Here is a 23,987-nt window from a genome sequence, read left to right on the forward strand (position 1 = left end):
ATGGTGTGTTTATAAGGAAAAAAATCCTATGTTTACTGATAATCACAAGGAATAACAGACACAAGTAATTTTCAATTAATAACAGAGAGAGAGAGAAACAAAATATCCTAAACCATATACGTAATGTACCTTAAAGTCAATGCTAGGTAAAAACACTGGAATAATAAACTTCAACTTCCCTCCCCTGAATTTCCTAAACTCCCAAACCATCCCTTAAGTATTAACCTCTTTAGACAGTTAATGGAGCTCTTAATGTTAACAGCCCTGAAATGAACCTCAGGCATCACCCATTTCCCCAGTTCAGCTCTGCCCAGAAGGGCGGGCCCCTCAGTTTGAAAGCCTGGAGTAGCCAAGAGGGGTGGCTGGGGCAGAGAGGTGGGTCCCCTCCACAGGGTAAGGGGTGAAGTGTATAAAATACGGCTCTTCATAGCAGGGGGAACCAAAATGGGGCCCTGATGCCAGAGGAAAGCATACTGGCCCCCCTGGGAAAGGAGGCCACCCCCCTGCCCCCACATCCTCCTGTGGGGAGAAATCAATGGTTGGCTGACCACCCATCTTGTTCCGATTATAGAACCAAACTCGGACCAGTTCCTTCTGTAGCCGGAGCTGCCCGGCGATGCGGCTGATTTGCTGGGGTGTGGGCTTCGGGCACTGCAAGAAGAGTTTCTCCAGATAGTTTACGATGCGTCGCTCCCTGCTTTCCTGTCTTCGCTTCCGAGCCTGCTGCAGGATCATCTCTATTTTGCATACACCCATAAAGTTCTTGGTGTCCACTTCCTCCAGCCACATTTTCATCAGCAGTCCCAACTTCCACATGTTGGCGATGCTGAGCTGCTGGGCCTCAAAGCGGCAGACGGTTGTCTGGCTAAGAACCTTTCCAAAGAGAGCCCCCACGGCGAACGCCACGTCGGCCTGTGAGTACCCCAGGGCCATTCTCTTTCGCCTCAGCTCCTTGGCCAGCTGCTCCATCTCTTTCTCTATGGCTGAGACGTCCTCTGGCAGTGCCAACCTTGGGATGCACTGCAGGACGATGTAGGGCCTGGGGAAGGTGCCCTCTGAGGGGCTCGGGAACCAGGCTCCCACCTTGCCAGCTCCGACCCCGGGCGTGCAGGGTGCCATCCCACCCCGGAATTTGTATGGGAGGGGACCCAGGGGCATCTCCCACACCTCAGGGCCTGGGCTGACCCCCTGCTGGATTCCCGGCTGGACCATCAGCATGCTCGGAGCCGCCTGGGCGGTCAACCAGACCGGAGTGTCAACCCGCACCGGCACCGGTCCTCTGGGCCCGCCCCTACCACTGCCTGGCAGTGGGGAGACGTATGAGGGCCTGAGTCCCGCCATGGGGTAAGACGGCACCAGAGCAGGGAGTCTGGTAGGAACTGATGGTCCTCGAGGCTTCGAAACAGCCGCCAGCCTTGCCCTCGAGCACCGCCCCCTAGTGGGCAGAGATGGAGGTGCAGGTGAGAGAAACAGGCCAGGGGTGTATTTGCGCAGGGGTGAGGAAATCTAGCAGACCTACCGGTAATCCCTTGGGTCTGCAGGATTAAACGAGTCTGGTCTATGCTTCTGGTCTATGCTTCTAACTCCCTCCGTGGTATAGGTCTCTCTCTCTCTGGCTTTGTACTTTTAAGAGGTCTGGGATCTCAGTCACTGCCTCCATCCTCTCCCTGAAGGGAACCTAGGCATTTTCTAACAGCTCTTCAGAACTCCAGTATCGAATCCTTTTCCTCCACATTATCTGTGGAGGAACGACCCCTTTTGGCTTCACAAATATTTGTTGAACATCTATATACCAGGTATTTCTGGGACCATTCCTAAATTCATTAACCATCCCCTCACTGCTATCATTGTGGTCACAAGCACTGCCAATAGCCTCCCCTGCACATCTTTAGTTCCTGTGCTCTAAGAAACCTAAGCATTCCTCCCTAAATTTCTTCTAGTGTCTATCAGTTAACTGTCAGCTTCCACTCCCAGCCCTCACGCTTTGTCATTGTACTCTTTCACCGGGGCTGAGTTTCTTGACTAATTTTTCATGTTTCCCCCCACCAGCCCCCCAGAACCTTTGCTCTGCAGCCTACCTCAGCTTCCTGGTCCAGTTTCCACATACAACAGAGACTTATATGTTTCATCTTTCTCCCCCTCTGGAGACAGGTCTCAGAACAGGCCCGACCTGCTGTTCCCACTGAAGATGCTCCCTTTAATACCTGCTTCACCAACATCAGGCTCCCCTATCCCTGGCCCCTTTCCCATCAGAGACCCAAGGATCTGAGAATATTTGTCCCTCCATCATGTCCCCATCTCAAGCATCCAATACTAGGCTTTATGTGAAGAAAGTTAAGGAAGGAGTGGGAGAAGATCTGACCTCAGGTTCAAAGTTTCCAAGGAAGAGCTCTGGGAAGGGAGAAGACAGTCACCTTGGCTGGACAATCCCAGCCTCTTACCCTTTCACTTTCTAACTGAACCATGATGTGGCTTTGCCCTATCGACATCTACTGAAATTGGCCTTCTTGAAGTTATTGCCAACCTTCCAAATGTCAAATCTGATGGCCTTTTAAAAATTCTCATCCTATTAAAATTCTCTGCAGTATCTGACAAGGCTGACTACTCTTCTTGCTCCTTCTTTTTAAATTTCCATGACATGCTGGTAAGAGCCAAATTTGTATTTTAGCCCTGACTCCTAATATCCAATTCTGTATTTCCCACTGTCCCAAATCAAATTCATTATTTGCATTCCTAAAACTGCCTCTCCTCCAGGGGTCCCTGAGTTGGTTAATGGCTTTATCACCCACTCAGTCACCCAAGCTTAGACCCAGAAACTGTTCTTGACCTTTCCCATTTCTTCCTCCCTCCCTCTCTTCCTTCTTTCCCAGCCTCATCTACCACACTCTCCCTGCTTGCATTTCATCTTGCTCAGTGAGAATATCTCACTTTGCACTAAAGATGTTACACTTTTCATGACTATTATACCTTTATTCATGCTGGCCCTTCTGTCTGAAATGGCTTCCCTTTGCTTTTTGGTCTCATTCATTCAGGATTCTGCTCAAATGTCATCTCATTAGAGGCCTTCTCTGACTAGCCTATCTAAAATAGTAACCGTTATCACTCTCTGTTCCCCTTATTAAAGCTTTGTTTTGTGGTATTAATAGGCATCACTACCTAATATATAATTATTTGTCATATGCTTATTGTAGGTTTCTCTGCTGCAAAGAGAACAGGGACTTTGTCCAGTTCACTGCAGTGTCTATGGTGCCTACAACTGTGCCTGGTTCATAGAAGGTGCTCAGTAAACATTCCCTGAATAAATGAAGCATGCTCTATTTCCAGCCACCTTTAAGATGTAGTTTAGAAGTGGGGTGCCTGGGTGGCTCAGTTGGTTGAGCGTCCAACTTCGGCTCAAGTCATGATCTCGTGCTTGTGGGTTTGAGCCCTGCATCAGGCTCCATGCTGACAGCTCAGAGCCTGGAGCCTGCTTTGGATTCTGTGTCTCCTTCTCTCTCTGCCCCTCCCCTGCCCATGCTGTGTCTCTCTTTGTCTCTCAAAAAATAAAACATTAAACAAAATTTAAGATGCAGTTTAGAAGTGACCTGATGGTGAAACCTACTCCCGTGTAGAGTTAGTTCCTGCTTTTGTAGTGCTCCCCTTATTTGATATATGTATGTTTTTATTATAACATTTATCAGTAATTTTTATTTTATGTCTCTCACCCTCCATCTAGAGTGTGAGGTACTTAAGGGCATGTAGGTGTTATAAAAGCCTGGAACATAATAGAACCCTGACTGATACACTGTTTAATAAGTGTTTGCTGAATGAGTGAATGAATTCTCACCTTTACAATTCTGAGAGTAAAGCACATTTAGTTCCAGAGTAACAACAAGAAACTTGACCCTCTCAGGAGCATCTCTATTCTTTCTCTCTTGTACTAGAACAAGGCCCTTAAACACGAGATTGGGGGTAGTAGTACCGTGAGACTAAATTTAACACAACACTACAGGTAACAAGGTCATAGATGTGACCTTGAAGCAATGGTAAAGGGGAAAAGAGTTGGGAAGTCAACTGCCATCTTTGTATGTGATTGTTGTCTGCATCTCAACTGTAGCCTCGGCTAGAATGTATGCTGGTAAAGAGCAAGGTCCTTGTCTGTCTAGTTCAATGCTAGATCCTCACCACTTGAAAGTGTATCTGGCACAGAGGAGGAAGCTAATCAATACCTCTTTAATGTTAAAGAAATGAATCGGTGTAGCATTAATGATGAGAAGACATCCATATTTGCTTTAAGTTAGGTTTCAAGATGACAGTGTACCAAAAATAGTTTACAAGATACAACATTTCACTTAAGAATAATTTTGCTGTTATCTTTCCAGGTATACACGCATGCTATTCCTTTTTCAAAATTACAAAGCAACCAGTGTCTGCTAAACAGAATGGAAAGTGGATCACAAAGAGGAATAAGAGAGAGCAATTATATAAATTAAAACCCACATATTGAAACCAGCCCATTTGCAGGAGAGAACCACAGAGAAAAGGTTCATTAGTTGTCTAAAAACAATAGCTGGAGAAAAATATTTTTAGTGAATTGGAAAAAAAAGTGAATTCAAGTAAATTTGAGGAAAGATTATATTAAATGAGTGAAAACATAGTAGCTAAAAACATTTCCTAAATGAAAAAGTAAAGCTATATTAACTTGATGGGTTTTAAAATTAACTTGGGTGCTTTCAAATAAGGCTTTCTCTGTACTTGGGCAGATTTCATCAGCCAACATGCCTATCTCCCATTAATGCATGTGGGCCGCCACAAATAAAAGCCCATATTCTTAAGGGAAGTCTTGACATCTCCAGAAAAGTATATTTAATATGCTAGGAAATGGAGTGGTCAGGGGGAAAGAAACAACAAACAGGAGCATATTTGGTTGGAAGAGAAAACAGAGATCAGAAGAAGGCAGGTGATGGGTATGCCCAAGACAACCAGCAATGCTTGGGCTGGGGCGCTTGAAAGGCTAATCCATCACCTTCAACAAATACAGAGACCTCTTAGTGAGTGATTAGATTACAATGTACGAAGCGGGCCAGTCTTATCCATAGGGAATTACAAAGTAAGGATAAGAAACACATGGTCCCAGGCTCCTGTGTATTTATAATCTAAATGGGGAAGAAGAAAAACTGTCAGGAGAACAGGACAGCTACATTTGCTCAAAGAGAAGTTAACCATTTTCTATTATTAGGATCTTGGGAGTTAAGAGAAGTTGGTTTTTAAGCAGAAATGCACAAAGCACCAGGATTTGTATTATTAGGCTCTCCGTAAGTATTCTCTATTCTAAGACAGCAAAACTGGCTGCCAAGATCCACTAATGGTAAGAAGCAGGAAATTGTGGAGGCAAAGTTAATAATAAACATTCTTATAGGGCTTGCTTCAAGTTTCATCCCTTTGGGAAGTTTTGCCCATACACTGGGGACCACAGTGGTCTCCCTTGGCCCCGAACTTACTGCATTTCCACTTAGATAAATCGGCAGCCTTAAAAGTTAGCTGGAGTTTCATGTCTTACCTCCCCACCTAGGAGATATGATATCTCCTATGGACATTATAGACACCATTCTTTTTGTACTTATGGGCCAAAGCATGTGCTAATGCATGAGCTATCCACAGTGTTCTCAGTATGGTATGTGCATAAAGACACCTGGATGTGAAGGAGATCCGGCTTTCACTCACACTATCCTGTTGATCAGTTATCTTATTGGCTAGGAAGGTGAAATTCGCTTCCTCATCTCTCCAAATAACACCTCTCCCAAAGCTGCTCATGCTCCAGACAGAGGAGAGGGCTTTGTTCAAGAATATATGAGAAACGTCATTTCTCTAGCAGAGGAACAAAACCAAAACAAAACAAACATTTTGAATGTAATTAAATCAACAGAGTAGACTGGGAGAACTAAGAATGATGAACAAGTCAGGCAGAGAGGGTAAGGCAGATTGGATGGTGCTATTTTCAGAGTTTCCTCCACTCGGCAGGTTTCCTAATAACCTAGCACTGACCATGCATCAGGGTGTAAAGGTACTGTTCACCTGAAGGGCAGGTGTAGGTCCCCAAGAACCACATTAGTCAAGGAGCAGGACAAAAGGCAAAGGTAGGAGACAAGATCCAGGCACTTGGAGGTTTGTTTCTCTCTGGGTCTAGGAAGTAAAGTCAGGCATCCAGGAAAACTGTGGCAACTGAGGATAGTAAGGAAAGATGCCTCGCAACTTCCAGTGAGAGTCAACACCACACATTACAACAATTTAGTTCATTGAAAACTACCTCAAAATACATGGAAATGATTAAACCGTTAAACCTTTGTGTGGATTTTTAAGTAAAAAAGTGCATTAAGACAAAGTGAGGCATCAAAGACAAATTAAGCAATTAAGACATAAGTGTACCTGCAGGTAAAGTGCACAGAATAATACTGAAGTTGTGAGGCACCTGAGTGGCTTAGTCAGTTTTGCGTCTGGCTCAGGCCATGATTTCACCGTTTGTGGGAGCCCCGCATTAGGCTCTGTGCTGACAGCTCAGAGCCTGGAGTTTGCTTTGGATTCTCTCTCTCTCTCTCTCTCTCTCTCTCTCTCTCTCTGCCCCTCCCCTGCTTGTACTCTCTCTCTGTCTCTCAAAAATAAATAAACGTTAAAAAATAAAAATGTTAAAAAAGAAATAAATGCGTAAAATAGATTAATAGCACTGTTCAGCACAGGAGAGAGTAGAAGACAAGAACAGGGCGAAAGGACAGCTACTGATGAATAACAGTATTGCCAAACGCTTTACTCATAAAATATGTAGAGAAAAACTAGAATGTAGTAGGACTACCAACATAGAATCTCTTCATTATCTTACTTTCAGATTCAGATTATGAAGGGCTTTTTTTTTCGTTGTTGTTACTTCTTTTTGTTATTAAAAAAAATGACTCTGCTGTGATATAATTGCTGCTTAGAAGTAAAAGTTCATGACACAGATGTAAAACAACCACATAGCCAGAGGCTACAAAGTGGTTTTGCGTATATGGGGAAAAATCCTTCCATTATATTTTGTAGAGCTGCAGTGTTCATGAACTATGAACTTCCTGTGCTATAAAATAATATTAAATATAAAAACTCTACAGCCTTCACCAGAAGCCTCAAAGAATTTTAAATGTCTATCTATATAAGGCAGGAAGAGCAACTGAGCTGAGCAGGGCTGAGTTGAAAGGCACTCTGGTGATGAGTCAGGTATATTCACAGATAGTCACAGATAGATAAAGTGTAAAGGTTCTTGTTATGTCAAGTGGGATTTAAACAAACTTTTTAGCTGAGTTTGCCCTTGTTACACAAGAAAAGCTTTAAGGATGTTCTTGCATTGATTAGTCTAGTCACTGTTCTTCTGCATTCAAATTTGTACTCTCCTTACACTGTAGAGCAAGAGATACACAACTTGTTTAATGAAAAATATTCCATTATATTGAGTAGTAAAATACACCTAACAGAAATGACAACTTATGACCAATGAAACCAGTAATTCAGGAGGTGACATGGCCTCAGAGAAGTAAATGAGAAGTAGAGGAGAATTTCTGCTTATAGGAGATAATTCTTTTAGGCACTGTATTTTTTTTTTTTTTTTTGTTAAAGAAATTCCAAATTAATTGATCTTGGTGCCATTACCATCGCAATATTTGGAGTCTCTGAATTTCCCTGGAATCTCCTTAGGAAACTATGAACTAAAGCAGACCTAACAGAGACACTTGTATCTTTTCTGGAAAAATGAACACTTATATTCAGTAACATGAAATGCAGTAACGACCACGGAAAAGAGGTAGTACCAGACTTAAAATTTTAAGTTCCAACACAGTAACTCTATCTAAATATATAAATTAAAAACTCCTTTTAGCATTTTAAACCTGACAAAGTCCCTGGTTTCAGACAGTGAGGTAGTAAGTCATTACCTGAATCCTCCTCAAAGTCACCTCACTATGATTCCAAAGGTCTTAAAGAGAACCAACTAGGCTATCAACGTCTCTTCTGAGCAGAACACTCATGCCCAAACCCACATTTATTTCTCTAGAGTTCACTGCAGCTCTCAGTAGCCTGTTCTCCATTCTAGGTATGTGCACATAACATCAGGGAGATGAAGGTTTCACCTTCTGAAAGCCTCAGAACTCTAGGAAGCAATTATGTCAAAGCAGCTATGTGTGAATGGAGAACTGAAAGCAAGATTTCAATTATCATTATGTATTTAATGAAAATTTAACGGTTTTTTGGAATGTCCAACTCTACATTCACATGGCTCCAGAAGTATAAAAAGGTATATAGTGAAAATGCACAGCATTTATTTTTAATTTTTATTTTGTTGCCAATCATGGCATCATTTCCAAGTGTTAACTTGGTTAACTTCCAGCTAGAATTTTACATTTTGCTTACACAGAATTTCTTGTAATAATTTAAATTCAAGAAAGACATTTGTCTTCTATGATTGACAGGAATGTAGATGAAACATAAGGAAGAAACCAATGAATTTAAAGAAGTTTCTCACAGGGATATGTTCTAGGGCAGGTGTCATTCTGAAAGAAAAACAATTTATTAAAGAACCAAGCGTCTTTCAGGGAGTGTGGAAGAACAGGACATTAGCAAGAAGAATGAAAGGGAAAAGCGTCAGTGTGGAATTTTAGTAGATTAAGGACAATGAAGAAATGAGGTTGAATACTAAAGAACAGGCAAACTGAGGATAAATACTGTATTTCAATAGAAGATGCATGGGGAGGCTCTAAGAGTTAACGCTGTGAAAAGACATGACTGGAATCAGGACTTAGTCTAGAAAATACAAAGATATAAGCAGGAGAGAAATGACAAATTTTTTAATTCTCAATATTGAGAAAAACTGAACAATTTCTCTAAAACTGTAGAACTTGACTTGCTAGATAAACCAATTTCTAATAATAATAACTATAGGAAGTCCTTGCTCTGCACAGAATAAAATGACTATAAAAAATGACCATGTAAGTTGAAACCATGCACAGTTATCATGACAATCAATGGGAAAAACTATGGCTGTTCCATGACCTTAAATTTTTTTTTTTTTTTTGGTCAAAACATAAAAATCCACCTGTGGCCAGCAAAAAGCGAGTAGGGGAATTAAAAAAAAATGGTAAAAACAACTGTATTTAGTACACTGTAATTTAAAACATTAGAAACAGAGGCACCTGGGTGGCTCAGTCAGTTAAGCGTCTGACCTCAGCTTAGGTCATGATCTTGCGGTACGTGAGTTAGGGCCTCTGCATCAGGCTCTGTGCTGACAGTGCAGAGGATGGAGCCTGCTTTGGATTCTGTGTCCCCTCCTCTACTTGTGCTCTGTCTCGCTCTCTCAAAAATAAATAAATGTTAAAAAGAATTTAAAACATTAGAAACACTGAGAATGAAAATGTTCTATTTCTTGGTAAAAAACTTACCAAAGTTGTTTGAACAGTGCTTGCCTTCTCCTCATAGAACTTATGATAGAGTTCAAGCAAATCTTTTCTACGCCTTGGCTAATTTTCATACTCTTAAGTTTGGATCAGCTTCCAGCATTTTATCCTTCGCACTTCCAATGTCGTGAAATACCTCTGAGCATTCATTTCACGTGGAGTGTTTTTTGCTAGCGTCACTCTCTCCGGGACATCTTCATCTTTTTCGTCACAAACACTTTACAGTTTTACTTCCTGCATTCCATTTCTTTGCTGCACTTTCATCTTTGTTGGCCAGGTCTCTTTTGGCCATCTATTTTTATAAAGTGGAAGATAGTGCTATCTGTGCATAAACTGAATAACAGATATGCAGTGGCCAGTGAAAAATTAGAAAGAAGTGATGTGACTGGCTGCTGATCACGATGTGCTTCTGTTATTTACATAGAGATTTGTACTGAATGCAATTATTCACAGTTAATACATTGGGGTAACTGAAATGTGAACCTTGTTTTTTTTTTTTTTTTGTGTGTGTGTGTGTGGGGGTGGAATTTGGCGTTATTTAACTAAAGTATGGTAACTGAAATTTGGGTATTTGGGACCATGCAAAGTGAAGAATGACTACATTTACTGAGCCTCAACTATATGCCAGGAATTTTAACAGTCCTATATGGATGGTTTCACTTAATTCTGACCATAACCCGATGAGATGGTACTAGTGTTATCCCTATTTTATAGGCAGTGTGATTATAAATCTTCATCTGATCATATTATACAATTAATTCTCCTACATATTTGGGAGAATACAAACTACCCACAGTCATGACAAATCCAAAGCTTTTACTCATAAGTGGCGATTTACTACCATTAAAGAGTTTGAAATGACAAGTAATATATTCATTTGAAACAGGTATCTGAAGTAAAAAGTCAGGGTCTCACAATAGCATTGAAGGAAGGTGGACAGTTTCAGAAGATGCGCTAACTCTTACGTGGCAGTGGGGTACCAGTCAATAAAGGAGGATGTCAGGGAACTAAGAATTACTCTTGGGTCCTGAAGGAGTTTACCATATGTCCTTAACTTTCCTCCCCACTCCATATATTTCAATAACACTCTCTATTTAGGAACAAAAAGAATCTTTGCAATAAACAGAAGACTTTTTGCTAGGAGACCACAAACTCCTTGAGGGGCAAGAGGTACATCTAGCAATCTTTACACTGTTAGAGACTAGACTAGTGCCTAGTACATATTAAGTGCTCAATAAATCTTTATGGAATTAAGGAACACATATTTACAGTTAGTTTCTTGCCTCAAAACAACCAAGAATAACTCAAGTTTGTGGAAAGATAGGAAGTTAGGCTCTAATCTTAGGGGAAACTAATTAATTAGAAATTATTAATTGGTAAAAATAACTAAATTTGGGTTTTCTGAAATTTGGGCTTTGCCACATATGTTGATTTTATATGCTTGATGTTATTTCTGAAGAAAAGCAAAACGAAGTAACTCTGAGAGACTGTTCTTCCATATTGGTGCTGCAAAAATTGGAACTACAAAGGTTATAGAAGACTGTACTTTCACTATAAAATTCAAACTGCATATCATCTAATTCCACAAGTAGCTTTCCCACCATTTCTCACTAATGTTTCTCAAATATTGGTTATGTTTATTTTTAAAATTTTTTTTAAAAGTTTATTTATTTTTGAGAGACAGAGGGAGACAGAGCACAGAGGAGGGGCAGAGAGAGAGGGAGACACAGAATCCAAAGCAGGCTCCGGGTTCTGAGTTGTCAGTGCACAGCCCAACATGGGGCTCGAACTCATGAACCGTGAGATCATGCCCTGAGCTGAAGTCAGATGCTTACCTGACTGAGCCACCCAGGTGCCCCAAATATTGGTTATATTTAAACACTTGTATTTGTGGCCTTAAGTCAACCATCTCTTTTTCAAAGCTTAATCATTTTCCTTGTGGAAACTAAGCAGGAAAGGTATGGCTACTTTGCCACATAAATTAAAATGGGAAGAAACACTAAAATTTTTTGAAGGCAATTTATTAAAAGGAAATAAAAGTAAAAATCTGAAATAATTTGTATTTGCTTTCTAAACATACCTCAAGTATTTGCTAAAACTAGAAGAATCTCTAAGCCAATACTGAATTTAGTCGATTATTAGCAATTTTTAATTTAAGGTCTCTTACAAGAGTCTCATTTATAGACATCTTTGCTATACAAAGCTTAAAATGATGTTTATGTTTCTTTGCCCAAATTTTCAACAAGTAACTTCTAAGTATTTTAGAAATTAAGAAATTATGTAATACAACTGAATTCTGTCAAGGATTGTGTCATGAGATTATTCAAAATATCTATACACTAGCTGGCATAAAATTTCTTTATTTATTGGCATAACATATTGAATACTTGGGGGTGAGATCCGTATGAGTGAAGGGATATTAATAAACAATATGGACAGAAATTCCATACCAATTCTCAAGGAATATTTAGACATCATGTATCTGTTAAATCAATTCTAGTGCCTAAAAACTGAACTCACTCATCAAATTATCTCTCAAAATTTATCATTAAATAGAACTATTTTCCTCTAAAAAAGGGCTATCTTTTTAAAAATATGATGAAACAAAAACTTAAAAAAATACTATGACTTCTTTTAAAGTACTGATAACTAACTTAGAACATCTTGGCATTTTATACACTGAAAATATCTGGCCTGCCTATGGTACCTAATGTTCACTTTGAATTTTCATCTTGGTACTAATGAATTTATATTTTAGATGTTTCTGATCACTTTTAGAAAGCAATACAGTTTTTCTGAAGAGTTCTGTGTTCCGGGTAATTTTGTCAGCAGATTTGTCACTGGTGACTTGATGTCCGTCTCTGACCAGACACACAGAGCGGGCAGGGTGGGTGCAGATGGAAGCAGACACAGAATGTGTGACTAAGGGCAGAGACCTTGTGGCTTGAGGGAGGCACAAAGTGCACAAAGAGGAGTGACGGGCCGTGGACCCAGGCAAACCACACAGGTCAGGCAGGGAGGGGCGGGCAGAGACAGTGGGCTGGGGGAGATGTGATGCCACAGGCTGCAGACAGAGACTCTAGGTGGGGGGACTGAAGCCAGGGAGATGCAGAAGCCAAAAACTGTAAGGAAAGAATCAGACAGAGACTAAGCCAGATGAGAGACAGAGAGTCAGAGGTCAGAATACAGACACAGAGGGAACCATCAAGAGCAGTGACCCAGACCGAAGTGACAGAGGGAAGGAGAAACAGAGGACAAGTGAAGCACAGACAGCCATGGGAAGGGAGAGCAATACTTAATATACAGTAAGAAGGGTGAACATTTCTGTCTTAGGTACTACTGGCACTGACTTACTTTTCCAACAAGCAGGGACACAGCATTAAGAGCCATGAGACAGTGCTATCGGGACAGTAAATGTAATCGCTCTTACAAATTAACTCATAATGTATAATTTTCAAGTACAAATACAAATTCATATTATTTGGTTATTTATCCTAAAGCATTCCAAAAATAGTTTAATTTTTTTTTTTATCTTTAAAAGGAAGAGTTAGCTCAGTAAAAGGAGAGTTGTCACCTTTACTGCCAAATTCTTTGAAGGATTTCTCGCAAATTGGTTCAGAAAGCTGTAAAAAACATGGTGGCTATTTTTAATTTTTTTTTAAGTGAGATTTTTGAAGTGCAACTAGTTATATTCTCTGTGATTACTGGAAAACTGAATGAATAAAAAGCAGAGGAAAATATTGGATCTGATTAAGTATATATAATCAGGGAAAATACTAGTGATCTACATAAATATCATATATTTAGATAGGTTATTCTAAATGATTCTCTAATCAGTTATTTCCCCAGAATTCCTGATGCTAGCTAATTATAATGAATGATTCACTGAAAACACAAGAATTTCTGGTGGTCAACTTTTAGAATACTCATCCCTTACATTAACTAATAATTATAAGGTAGCATAGAACAATGAATAGGGAAACTAACTGATGAATAACAGCTACAAGGCCAATTCTACAGTAATGAACAAAAACTGCCTGAAAAGTGCTATTTAGTTAATGAAAACATCACTTAAAAGGATTAGAATGTATATCCTTTGAATGGGAAGAGGAATGCTACAGTTCTTGAGCAGTACACATAGTCAAATAGTGGTACAATATCATAGATGAGAATATGCCTTGAATTTTAAGTTCTGTTTACAAGGCAAGTATAGATTTTCAATTACCTAATTAATTTGAGCTGTGTCTAAAAACATATTAGACAACTCAACTTGTCTACACATTCTGAATGACACCACATCTAGAAGCAATTACTGTTGATTTTTCATTGCTATCTTTAGAAGCAAGTGATTATTCACTAACAAAGAAGAGATACAACTCTTTCATGTCATTTCCTAAAGATATGTTTTCAGCTGTAAACTGAAGTAAATATTTAGCAAATATTCAGTAAGTTCAGTCACTGTAAAGAGTTAATCTGGACTATTTAAGCAAAGTAAAATTAGGGTTATGTTAGCAGGTTTTCTACAATTCAAATAGACCTAGAAATTACTAATTTTCCACTTTCAGTTCTGGAGGAGGAATGGGGCTTGACAGGCATGTGTCATCAACAGCCTCCTTCTACATCCAGAACCAAGATGAGGTCATCTAAATATAGTAAGTTTTCAAGTTTAATTCTTAACCCCTAAGACATCTACTATAGTTCTCTTTTTTCCTTTTTCTTTTTTTAATATTTATGCTATTATCTTTCCAATTTTGAGGTGCCCTGATTTATATCAAGTGTTCTAGATAAAATGAAATATTAGAGAAAGGCCTGTCTCAAGCTATGACAGACAAGGACAAGGAAAAATGAGATGGATACAAGTTCTGGGAGGAAATAAGTTGACAGGCATCACATCTCTAGACTACACAGCTTTAGTGAATCTAGCTTCAGGTATTTCCTTCACAGTAGGTGGAAAAATGAAGCTGTGAGGAGGCAGAGACTGCCATACACTTGTGAACCTGGTGCAGAGTGACCACAGGTGTGTCAAAATACTGATCCTTTTACCCTGCAGGTCTCCTGGAAGTGGCTCTGTCCCTTCACCCCTGAGCATAAGCAACCTTGCCTGTGAAAACCAGGGCACCATATAAATGTTACACTTTTCTATATGTGTAGCTCAAGGAAGAGCGGAGTACCTTAATAACTTGCTCATTCCTATGCTTTATGGTTACCAGAAATCTTAGAGAACTCGTAAAATAGATCTGATGAGAAGTTGAGGTTTTCAAGGACCCAGAACAAGAGAAAGCTGGGAGGGAATAAGGGTACAGAATTTTGAGCTCAGTAGGTAGCCTGGAATTTAGGAAGGATCTCTAAAGTCAGATGGGCAAGTACTGTCTTTATCAGTGGGAAGTGGCTGGAGAGCAGGACTAGAAGGAATGTCCCAGAAATGTCATCTTCTCAGTGAGGCCTTCTCTGGCCTCCACCTCCACATGCTTCAAGTCCTCTCTTCCTGCTTCATATTTCTCCTACCAATTACCACTATCTAGCATGCTACATGTTTTCCTCATTTATCTTGTTTACTATTTGTCTCCCCTACTAGAATGCAAGCTCTGTAAGGGACCTTTATTTGTTGTAATTCATTGCTACCCCCTTGGCACCTGGAACAACGTCTAGACTGCAGTAAATGTTTGCTGAATGAAGGTGTGCCGACTGAACACACACACCCAGAGAGGCACGTAGGGAGCACAGTTGCTTTCATCCTGTATTTTCTATCTTTCTGTGACTCTGGTTTCTGTGAAATATTTTGTGACCCTTATCAGTGTCACAGAGCACAAACGAAAATATGAACAACTAAGTTATTTGTTGTTTAAGATTAGAAGACGGGATTAGGAGACGGGAAAGGAAGGGACAATATGTCTGCAAATGCTTTTTCATTCCCATATGATTAAAATAATAATAGTTTTAAAATGATAGCCTTAAATTCTAAAATGACGAATGAGAATATACAGTACCACATTAGGTTTTTATAGGGCTTTCTTTCTGATGAACTCAAAATGTCCCTCCGGATACTACACAAATTATTCTCACAACATTTCTACAAGATAAGTGAGGTGGATACTTGCTGTTGCCATTTTGTAACAGACATACAAACAACGAGAATGTGGGCTATACAATAAACGATAAACATAGGTCCTACTAACCTGTTATGTAATTTCTTGAATAACAGTGTTTTTAACTGGCTGATTTTACTAGTAGGAAACACCATTAATAGGGGTGGGGCAAATAGTCCGTTGACAGATATTCAAGACCCTTCAAATATTCACCATTCCCTATATGATAAGTGAAAAGTCAGACTTCATTTTAAGTATAAGGTACAACACTGCCAACTTCTAAGTGTGGAGTTGTCAAGTGTAATATTTGTTTTCAAAAGAAAAATAAAAACAACATGACTGTACTGATAATAATGACCATGGATGTGTTAAATACAACTTAAAAATTTTATTGTGCCTGTTTTTAAAATACATATATATTCACAGATAAATAACAGTGATAAAATGAATCTATTATGAACAACAGATCTATTTTTTTGTAAAGGGAAACATTCAGCAATGAAGGAAAAATAGTCTTAAATGAGTATGTATTTTTACAGGCAATTTCACTGTGATGACCACAGACTTTAGTCAAACAATAAAAATATTGCTTAAGAAAAACTTTATAAGTTAGAAAGATGGGGGAAAAAAAGACTTCACTAAATTGAATGCAGAGTCTAGATATCCATTATTAACTTGGGCTTGGAGAATTTTAGGTGTTTCCAAGGTACAGCAACAAGCTTTGGTTATTTCCATTTGAACTTCCTGCCATCCCTCAAGTGCCATCACCTCAATCAAGTAGGCCATAGAATAGTTTCATCCTCTCTTGCCCTTAACTGATTTCCTCCTCCAGCTCCTCTATATTTTGGTAATGTTTTCATTATCCCAGTTACTTCTCATTCTAGCTTATTGTTGTCTTCTCCCTCTCACTGAGCCTCCATATGCAATCTATTTGCCAACAGGGAGTGCAGATTCTTCCCGAGTCATATTTGTCATCTCTCTCCTTTCCTGTCTATTCCAATTGCCACCAATCCAGTTCACCCCATCCGCCTCTACTAGCTTTATCGTCATGGCCGGCTGAGTCTGCTGCCTCCAGGTTCGTGCTTCTCTCTTTTATCCATTTATTAAATTAATCTTCTTCAAAATCCCATTTTGATCATGTCATACCTCTTGTTCAACATTTTTAAAGAACTGTTTGAGAGAAATCACTGATTTTGATCGAAAAACTGTTCAGTTTTTATAAGTACGTGTGGAAAATGCTGGGGGTTTGGCCCTCTTTTCTCATGATGCCAGTTTCAAAGGGAGGAATCTACCACTAGCAGAGGTCCAGGAAACAGTTCTTTTTAATTTTCTTTTTTTATTTTGGGGGGAGAAAAGATAGTCATGATAAGCTATTGTTTACTGCTATGTCCCCAACTTCCAGAATAGTACCTGGAATATAATAAGTGATAGAAAAACATTTGAGGAATAGATAGATATATGCTGGGGAGTGAACATGAAATCTCCTTCTGATTTAAGCCAAATTTTTTGGAATAAAAACCCAAAGGGAATAGAAAAGTTACAGGGAGCACCAAATTCTGTCCTAAGAAACATAAGAGCTACATAGTGAGAAGACTTAGTGATCAAATGATATAGTGTGCAAATGTGATAAAGAAGAAACTTAACATCTTTTCTCTGATACATTGTACAGCAAAGTCTAATGAGGCAGTCAGGGAACAAGGCTAGGAATGAATTATCTTCAATGAACTTTTTACTGCCTTTTTAGAAAGCTGCTCTTAAATCCTAAGATATCAGAGCAGGATGAGCCTTATAAGGCTTTAGCCCCCAAAAAGCTTCTGGTGGTTTCTACATAGGCTTGAGCGGTCACCAGAGGTGCAGTTTAAATCTGTTGTATAAATTACTTACTCCTGCAGAATAATTAACCCCAAAACTGGGCAGCTTAAAATGATACACATTGAGCACACACAGCTTCTGTGGGTTAGGAATCTGAGTGTGGCTTAGCTGAGTAGCTGGCATAGGGTCTCACCGTAATCAAAGAGTTGGGTGTATCTCAAGGCTGATCTGTGAGAGAATCCTTTGCCAAGGTCACACACCTGGCTGAGGGCAGGCCTCAGGTACTCACTGACTCCTGGCCAGAGCCACCAATTCTTTGCCACATGGGCCTCTGCACAGAGCAACTCACAATACAGCAGTTGGCTTCCATCAGAGAGATCCAAGTCAGAGGACAAGAGAGAGCCTTAGCTCCACCCACATTCACTGGTCTTACCATATTCTCTGTTATCCCTTAAGCAGCAGGCTTCATAAAATGGTGACTAGGTTACAGTGCCTGTTAGGTGACAACACCTCGTGGGGCTGAGAATACATTGGTATTCTAGGGTGTGGTACATACCCTAAATCAGCATTTAATTCATGTGATAATTCTCCCAGATCTGGGAATGAAGGGATGGAAATGGGACTGGTTTCTCTTGTTATTACCCTCAGTGACCTACTAACAAAACTGTGTCTTCTCATTTCTATGATTTCAGGCTCTGCTGATCTAAAGGTCTTAGTTCCACAGAGAGGAATGCTTCTATTGAGTGACACAACAATGATTCCATTGAACTGGAAGCTCAGACTGTCATCTTGCCACTATGGGCTCCTTACACCACTGAATTAAGAAGGAATGGAAGAGTATTACTATATTGGCTGGGGTGATTGATCCTGATTACTAAGGGATAACCGAGTTGCTACTACACAATGGGGATAAAGAGGAGTGTGTCTGCAATACAGCAAACCATCTAGGACACCCGTTAGTATTTCCTGTGATGAATGTCAACAGAAATCTACAACCATCTAATTCAGGCAGGATACCTAATGGCCCGGCTGTTTCCAATGAAGGTATGGGTCAGCCGACCAGGCAAGGAACCATGACCAGTTGAGGTGCTTGTTAAGAACAAAGGGAACGTGGAATGAAGGTAGTTTTAAATACCAGCTATAGCTACAGGGCCAGTTACAAAAATGAGGAATGTAATAACTATGGGTATTTCTTTCTTATTTCGATTTGAACACACATATTAAACATTTTTGTTTTCCTCTCTTATTTCTTTATCATTTCATGTAAGATGTGTCAGCATAATTAGCTTTATCTCTCAGTATTTAAACTACAGGATACAAAAGGTAAGAAGAATGGACATCAGCCAAGGACAATAAAAGGACTTTGTATCCTTTCCTGAGGAAAGGGGTTGTGTGTTTTCGTTTGTACATGGGATAGTCGGATCACATCAGGTGCAAGCATGACTTTGTTAATGTCTACAATTATTTGCAGATTAAGTTTGGTTTAAGAAGATGTGGATAACTGCCAAGGTGACAAGGGGTGAACCCTGGAGGCTCTGTAATGTGTCAGTTTGGCTACACTGAACTATGTCTCCCAGAACTATGTTTCAAATTGTGTGTTTCTGGTTAGGATGCTACAGAAAGGAAATTTCTGTGGGACGTTTGGAGGGCTGAAGTCAAGCGGCAGCCATTTCTAGCTCATGCATGTTGTAGTTCATCTGCTAGCTCAAGCACCGGCATGAGTGGCCAGAAGTGCACCTGTTCCACCCTCACTGAATTCCCCTTCAGCATCCCTGATGCCTGGGCCAGGTGTGTGTGTGTGTGTGGATAGGACACTGCCTTCTATAGGACACCCACACCACCAAGGACAGAAGCAAAAAGAACTAACATGAGCTTAAGTCCATCCTCATGGGCTCCAGTTCATGCTTATGGGGGTCTGATTCTTGCTCTCCATCACTTTACATCCATCTCCCTTTCATAAATGTCTGCTCTGTGGTCTCAAGCTCCAGCATGGATGCAAAGTCGACATTCTTACAGAGCTTAACCAGCTCTGGTCAAATCCCAGGTCAAATCCTTTTAACAAATCCTTTACTATATATAGTCAATCCTCATTATTTGTGGATTCCACATTCGTGAATTCACCTACTTACTAAAATTTATTTAAAACCCCCAAATTGATGCTCATGTGCAGAGTGGTGAAAAATGTGAGTTGCCTAGCTTGCATTCCTAACTAAGGTCAAATAAGGCCATGCTTAACTTTCTGGTTTCAGTTCTCTTGTTTCAGTGTCCTTTTCACAGACTATTTAGTACCATGTTTTTCACATTTTTGTGCTTTTTTTTTTTTTTTTTTTTTTTTGGCGATTTCACTGGCTGAAATGGCCTCCAAGGATAGCACTGAAGTATTGTCTAGTGTTCCTAACCACTAAGCCCTGGTGTTCCTAAGAAGACCGTGATGTGTCTTATGGAGAAAATTAATGTGTTAGATAAGCTGCATTCAGGTACGAGTTACAGTGTTGATGGCTGTGAGTTCAACGTTAGAGAACTCAACAATATTTATTAAATAAGGTGTCTTTAAATAGAAACATTCATAAAGCAAGGTTATACATTGGTTGGTTAATAAAAATGTTGTGGCCAGAAGCTTGTAGGAACCTAATCTTGTATTTCCCCAGGATTCACTAATTCAGCATTCTCAACGACTTTATAGAACATAACTACTGATAATAAAGAAAATTACATAATATATATATATAATATCATACATGTATATGAATGTATTATATATACTATAATATATAACATATACACTGTATAATATATATAAATACACACATACACATATTATATAGATATATTGTAGCATATATATCTCCTATCTGTTTCTCTGATTGAACCTTGACTGACAGACCTGGAAAGTTTATCTATGACAGTGAGGCTGAGTTCAGGTTTAGGTATTTGTGATAGTGAAATACAGTGGTAATAATTTTTTACATAATAGTTCTTTACCTAATGTTTGAACTGTTCTCCAAATTATTTCCTTCAGTTATGTAAACATGTCTGCAACTCTAAGTGCTTAGTGATTAACTGTTCACTATGACTGTCCTATGGAGTCATTTGTGTTCAAAACTTCTGCTGGTTCTCTGACATCTCTGGCCAAAGCAAGCCCATTTTTGTTCTGCAGCCATAACCAGATACCACTGCTCATTTTGTGTTTACCGTCCAAACTGGTTGCGAATTGTGAAAGCCAAAACCAGAAAGCAACAAAAAATATCATCACTCCTCTTATCTAGACATGACAGACTAACGTACAAACTCTGTTGGCTGGAGATCAATTCCATCCTTAAACTGTCTTCCTAAGCTCACCTGCTTCCTGAGGTACCTCACCCTCTACCTCTTCCAGTAGGCAGGCCCATGTTGCCTTTGTTTCCTGTGAACATTTTCAGATCCATTCCAGCCTTTATTCCTTACACTGCTCTGTTCCCTTTGCCTAGAATATCATCCTGATGTCTTTCTATAATCCACATCCTACCTATTACACGAGGTCTAGCTAAAATATTCTGCATGAAAAATTTTTCTAAAGGTCACAGCAATCTCTCTTCTCTGAACTCACAGCCTTGACTGCCTGTTCCATCACTGACTTGGTACTCAATCCAAGGCAAATATTCTGAGATCCTGATTAGCTACCAGTTCCTGTCTTAATCAACTTTTTATTTATGTACATCCTGTCTCCCTAAGCTTCAGCGGCAACTGTCTATATTACTTGCAAATTGCTTCACCTATTCATCTTTACTAGGTTTGTTAGTAAGCATTTTCAGCCACTTAACAAATTTCTGGTAGTAGATCAGACCGATGCCGTATGTTACCAATAATTCATTCAAAGATACGAGGCAGAACAACATGCTTAATTCGCAAAATAGAATTCCACATTTCATTAGCATATTTTTCACCCTAAAAAAAACCCCACACATTTCTCATCAAACACATACCTGCTGAGACTCGAGGACAATCGGGCAGCATGGACTCCACTGATGTGTCTAATGGTTCTGAGCTAGAGACCCAATTACAACAATTCTGCAATGCAATAGAGACAATTTTCCGTTGAAACATTTTTTAAACCAAGACCAACTTTTCTGGCTGCAGAGATAAATTTATCCTATATAATCAACCACTAGAAGTATATCCAATTTCTTTTCCATGCACTGTAAAAAAAAATTCTTATATAAACAGTCAGTATTATTCATGACCAATGTGGCTGTGGAAAAAAGTTTATCTTCTACAATTCAGCAAATTATCTGTTCTGATAAGAAGACATGTAAGCTTCTGTGAATGATGATGGAATACATTTATAACAAAAGGCTAAGATTATAATTAAGGAAAACTGAAAAGGATGTCCATTTTTAACTTTTAGATGGAAATAAATATTAACTTGATCATATGAAAGAATAGCTTCATTTTTGAACTATAGTCTTTGTCTCTGTAATACTACAAGAAATAAATTTTGCATTTACTCCTTAAAATTTGGCTTATATAAATATACTGTAATTTTTTACTTCAACCTGGGTTCAATGAAGGCTGTATCAAATGGTTCAAAAGAAATACAACCTAGTGAACTGAAGCTGTGTGGTTGAGGACACAAAGCCTTCAATATTAAAACCAATCTTTAAGATAATGATGACTTACCATTCAGACAAATGAAATAAAAACAATGTATATTCCTTCTATACATTTTGATTCTGTATTTAAAGTCTGGCTTAAAAAAATGTGATTAGCCTCATATGGCTTTTAAAAAATTTCTAACACACACACACACACACACACACACACACACTGAATTTCCAGACAGATTTTATTTTAAAAGAAATCATCCTATCAATCATGTTGGAAAAATCGCTGATTGCTATTCTGGTAAACAAGCATGTATTGTATATTTTTAGATGCTTGCTGCCCTGGTTGTGCACCATGGAATCCGTCCTCACTGTGGAAAGATCCTTGACTGGTAGATCAAGTGTCTTATTGTATTTCCTTAATTCATTCTGTCTGGAAGAAGATGTCAGCTGTGTTGCAGTGAGGAGAGAATTTCAAAGGCCCCAGTCCCCACCAATAAAGGCCGAGGAATGGCTTTTGAATAGATTTGTCAAGGCAACCCTACTGTTCTGGGACCAGGGAGAGCAGGAATAACATAAAGGAAGGGTTGCTGTATGAGATTAGAAAGTGAAGTTCACAAAGCATGGCAGATTTTTGTAAGAAACAGTAGATCAATGAAACTATTGAACTGTGTGGAAAAAAAAAAAAACAACCATGAAAACAAACACAACATCTAGTAATGTTCTTAAATGCTTTCTCTCTTTTTATATTTAAAATGGATAAAATATTAGTATTTTATGTATTACAAAAGCTTGATGGTTTAAAGTGAATATGTATTCTATAACTAGCACTCCTAATCTTAATTAGCAGATGAATGCAAAATTATACAATGTGAGAAAGCAGAAATTATAAAAGAAGTAGGGTTTTAGAAGATATTTGATACATCTGAAATAAGTAAAATTAATATTACTATTGATAGAATACCACATCACAGAGTTCTAGATAATGCAGAAGATTAGCACACAATTAGCCAGCTTTTATATACAATATGACACTTGCTTGTAAGAAATAAGTATTCTCCAAAGCAGTGTCAAGATATGTAAATGGATGATTCATTTTATCATTCATCACAGCCCCTAATAAATTCAAAAATCATGATTTCTATAGGTACTAAAAATAGGCTCCCAATGATACAGGGAGATAGCTTCAATGAAGAATGACTTTCCCTTTTTCTCTCTTTTTCTTAAACAATTCAGTCTTTTCAATGACAGCAATTAGCACTACCTACAGACAGGCAGCGATTAGGTATATATTTTAATTATTATTCATCCTCGTAGTATCTCCAAATCTGATGAAAGTCAGCTATTACCCAGGTGATATGTCAGTCTTAATACTGCTCACCTACACTTCACATATGTAAAACTACGTCTTATAGGATATTTCTAGTATTAATGAAAATGATGGTACATTACAATATGCAGGCGATTAATCATTTTCTAACTCATTATCACTGACTTTAAAAAGCTGAATAAAATGGATTTTATCCAGGTCACCTTTAAATCAAACATTTAAAACAAAAGATAGGTTAATATTTATGATTCTGAAATTTCAGTTTTTATCTAGATCCATGTTTAGTCTTTGATCTCTCATAAAAATAGGTTAGAAAATAAACATCCTATAAAGTGAGTATGTCCAAAAGTTCTCTGGAATGACAAAGTACCTGTGAAGGACAGTTAAGGCTTGAAGAAGTTTGATGAACGTACATGGACATGTGTGTGCACGTTTGTGTAACATTTTTATCCCACCGGGAAAAATATGTAGAGAAGAGGGTAAAACAATCAAAAAATATGTTTGCCATGTGACAGAGCATAACAAAATAAATAAATAAAATGATAATAATAATATTATTATTAATGTAAATGTATGCAAAATACATGGAAATAAATATGAGAAACACACAGCCATTACACCTGAATTCACATGAATTCAATCTGTCTGAAATTCCATCATATCAAATCCAACTTCCTATTTTTTTTTTCCCAACTTCCTATTCTGAGATGCATTTCTATAGTTTAAAAAC

At 38.8% G+C, this 23,987-nt stretch overlaps 2 protein-coding genes across 8 annotated transcripts in view; both read right to left on the reverse strand.

Annotated features, from left to right (window-relative positions):
• POU5F2 (POU domain class 5, transcription factor 2) overlaps positions 1-12,783 on the reverse strand; it is a 32,874-nt gene extending 20,091 nt beyond the window's left edge. Inside the window, exon 1 of the mRNA XM_049648603.1 lies at positions 1-12,783. This exon is cut by the window's left edge and continues 20,091 nt beyond it. Within this exon, the coding sequence (XP_049504560.1) occupies positions 328-1,341 (1,014 nt within the window). The 5' untranslated portion in view covers positions 1,342-12,783 and the 3' untranslated portion in view covers positions 1-327.
• FAM172A (family with sequence similarity 172 member A) overlaps positions 1-23,987 on the reverse strand; it is a 422,066-nt gene that overhangs the window by 122,230 nt on the left and 275,849 nt on the right. For all 7 annotated transcript variants that reach the window (XM_049648598.1, XM_049648597.1, XM_049648596.1 and 4 more), the window contains one exon: positions 21,310-21,394. In XM_049648598.1, the coding sequence (XP_049504555.1) occupies positions 21,310-21,394 (85 nt within the window). The remainder of the gene's footprint in view (positions 1-21,309; positions 21,395-23,987) is intronic.

The sequence above is a fragment of the Panthera uncia genome (genome assembly GCF_023721935.1).
Source record: "Panthera uncia isolate 11264 chromosome A1 unlocalized genomic scaffold, Puncia_PCG_1.0 HiC_scaffold_17, whole genome shotgun sequence".
NCBI lineage: Eukaryota > Metazoa > Chordata > Mammalia > Carnivora > Felidae > Panthera > Panthera uncia.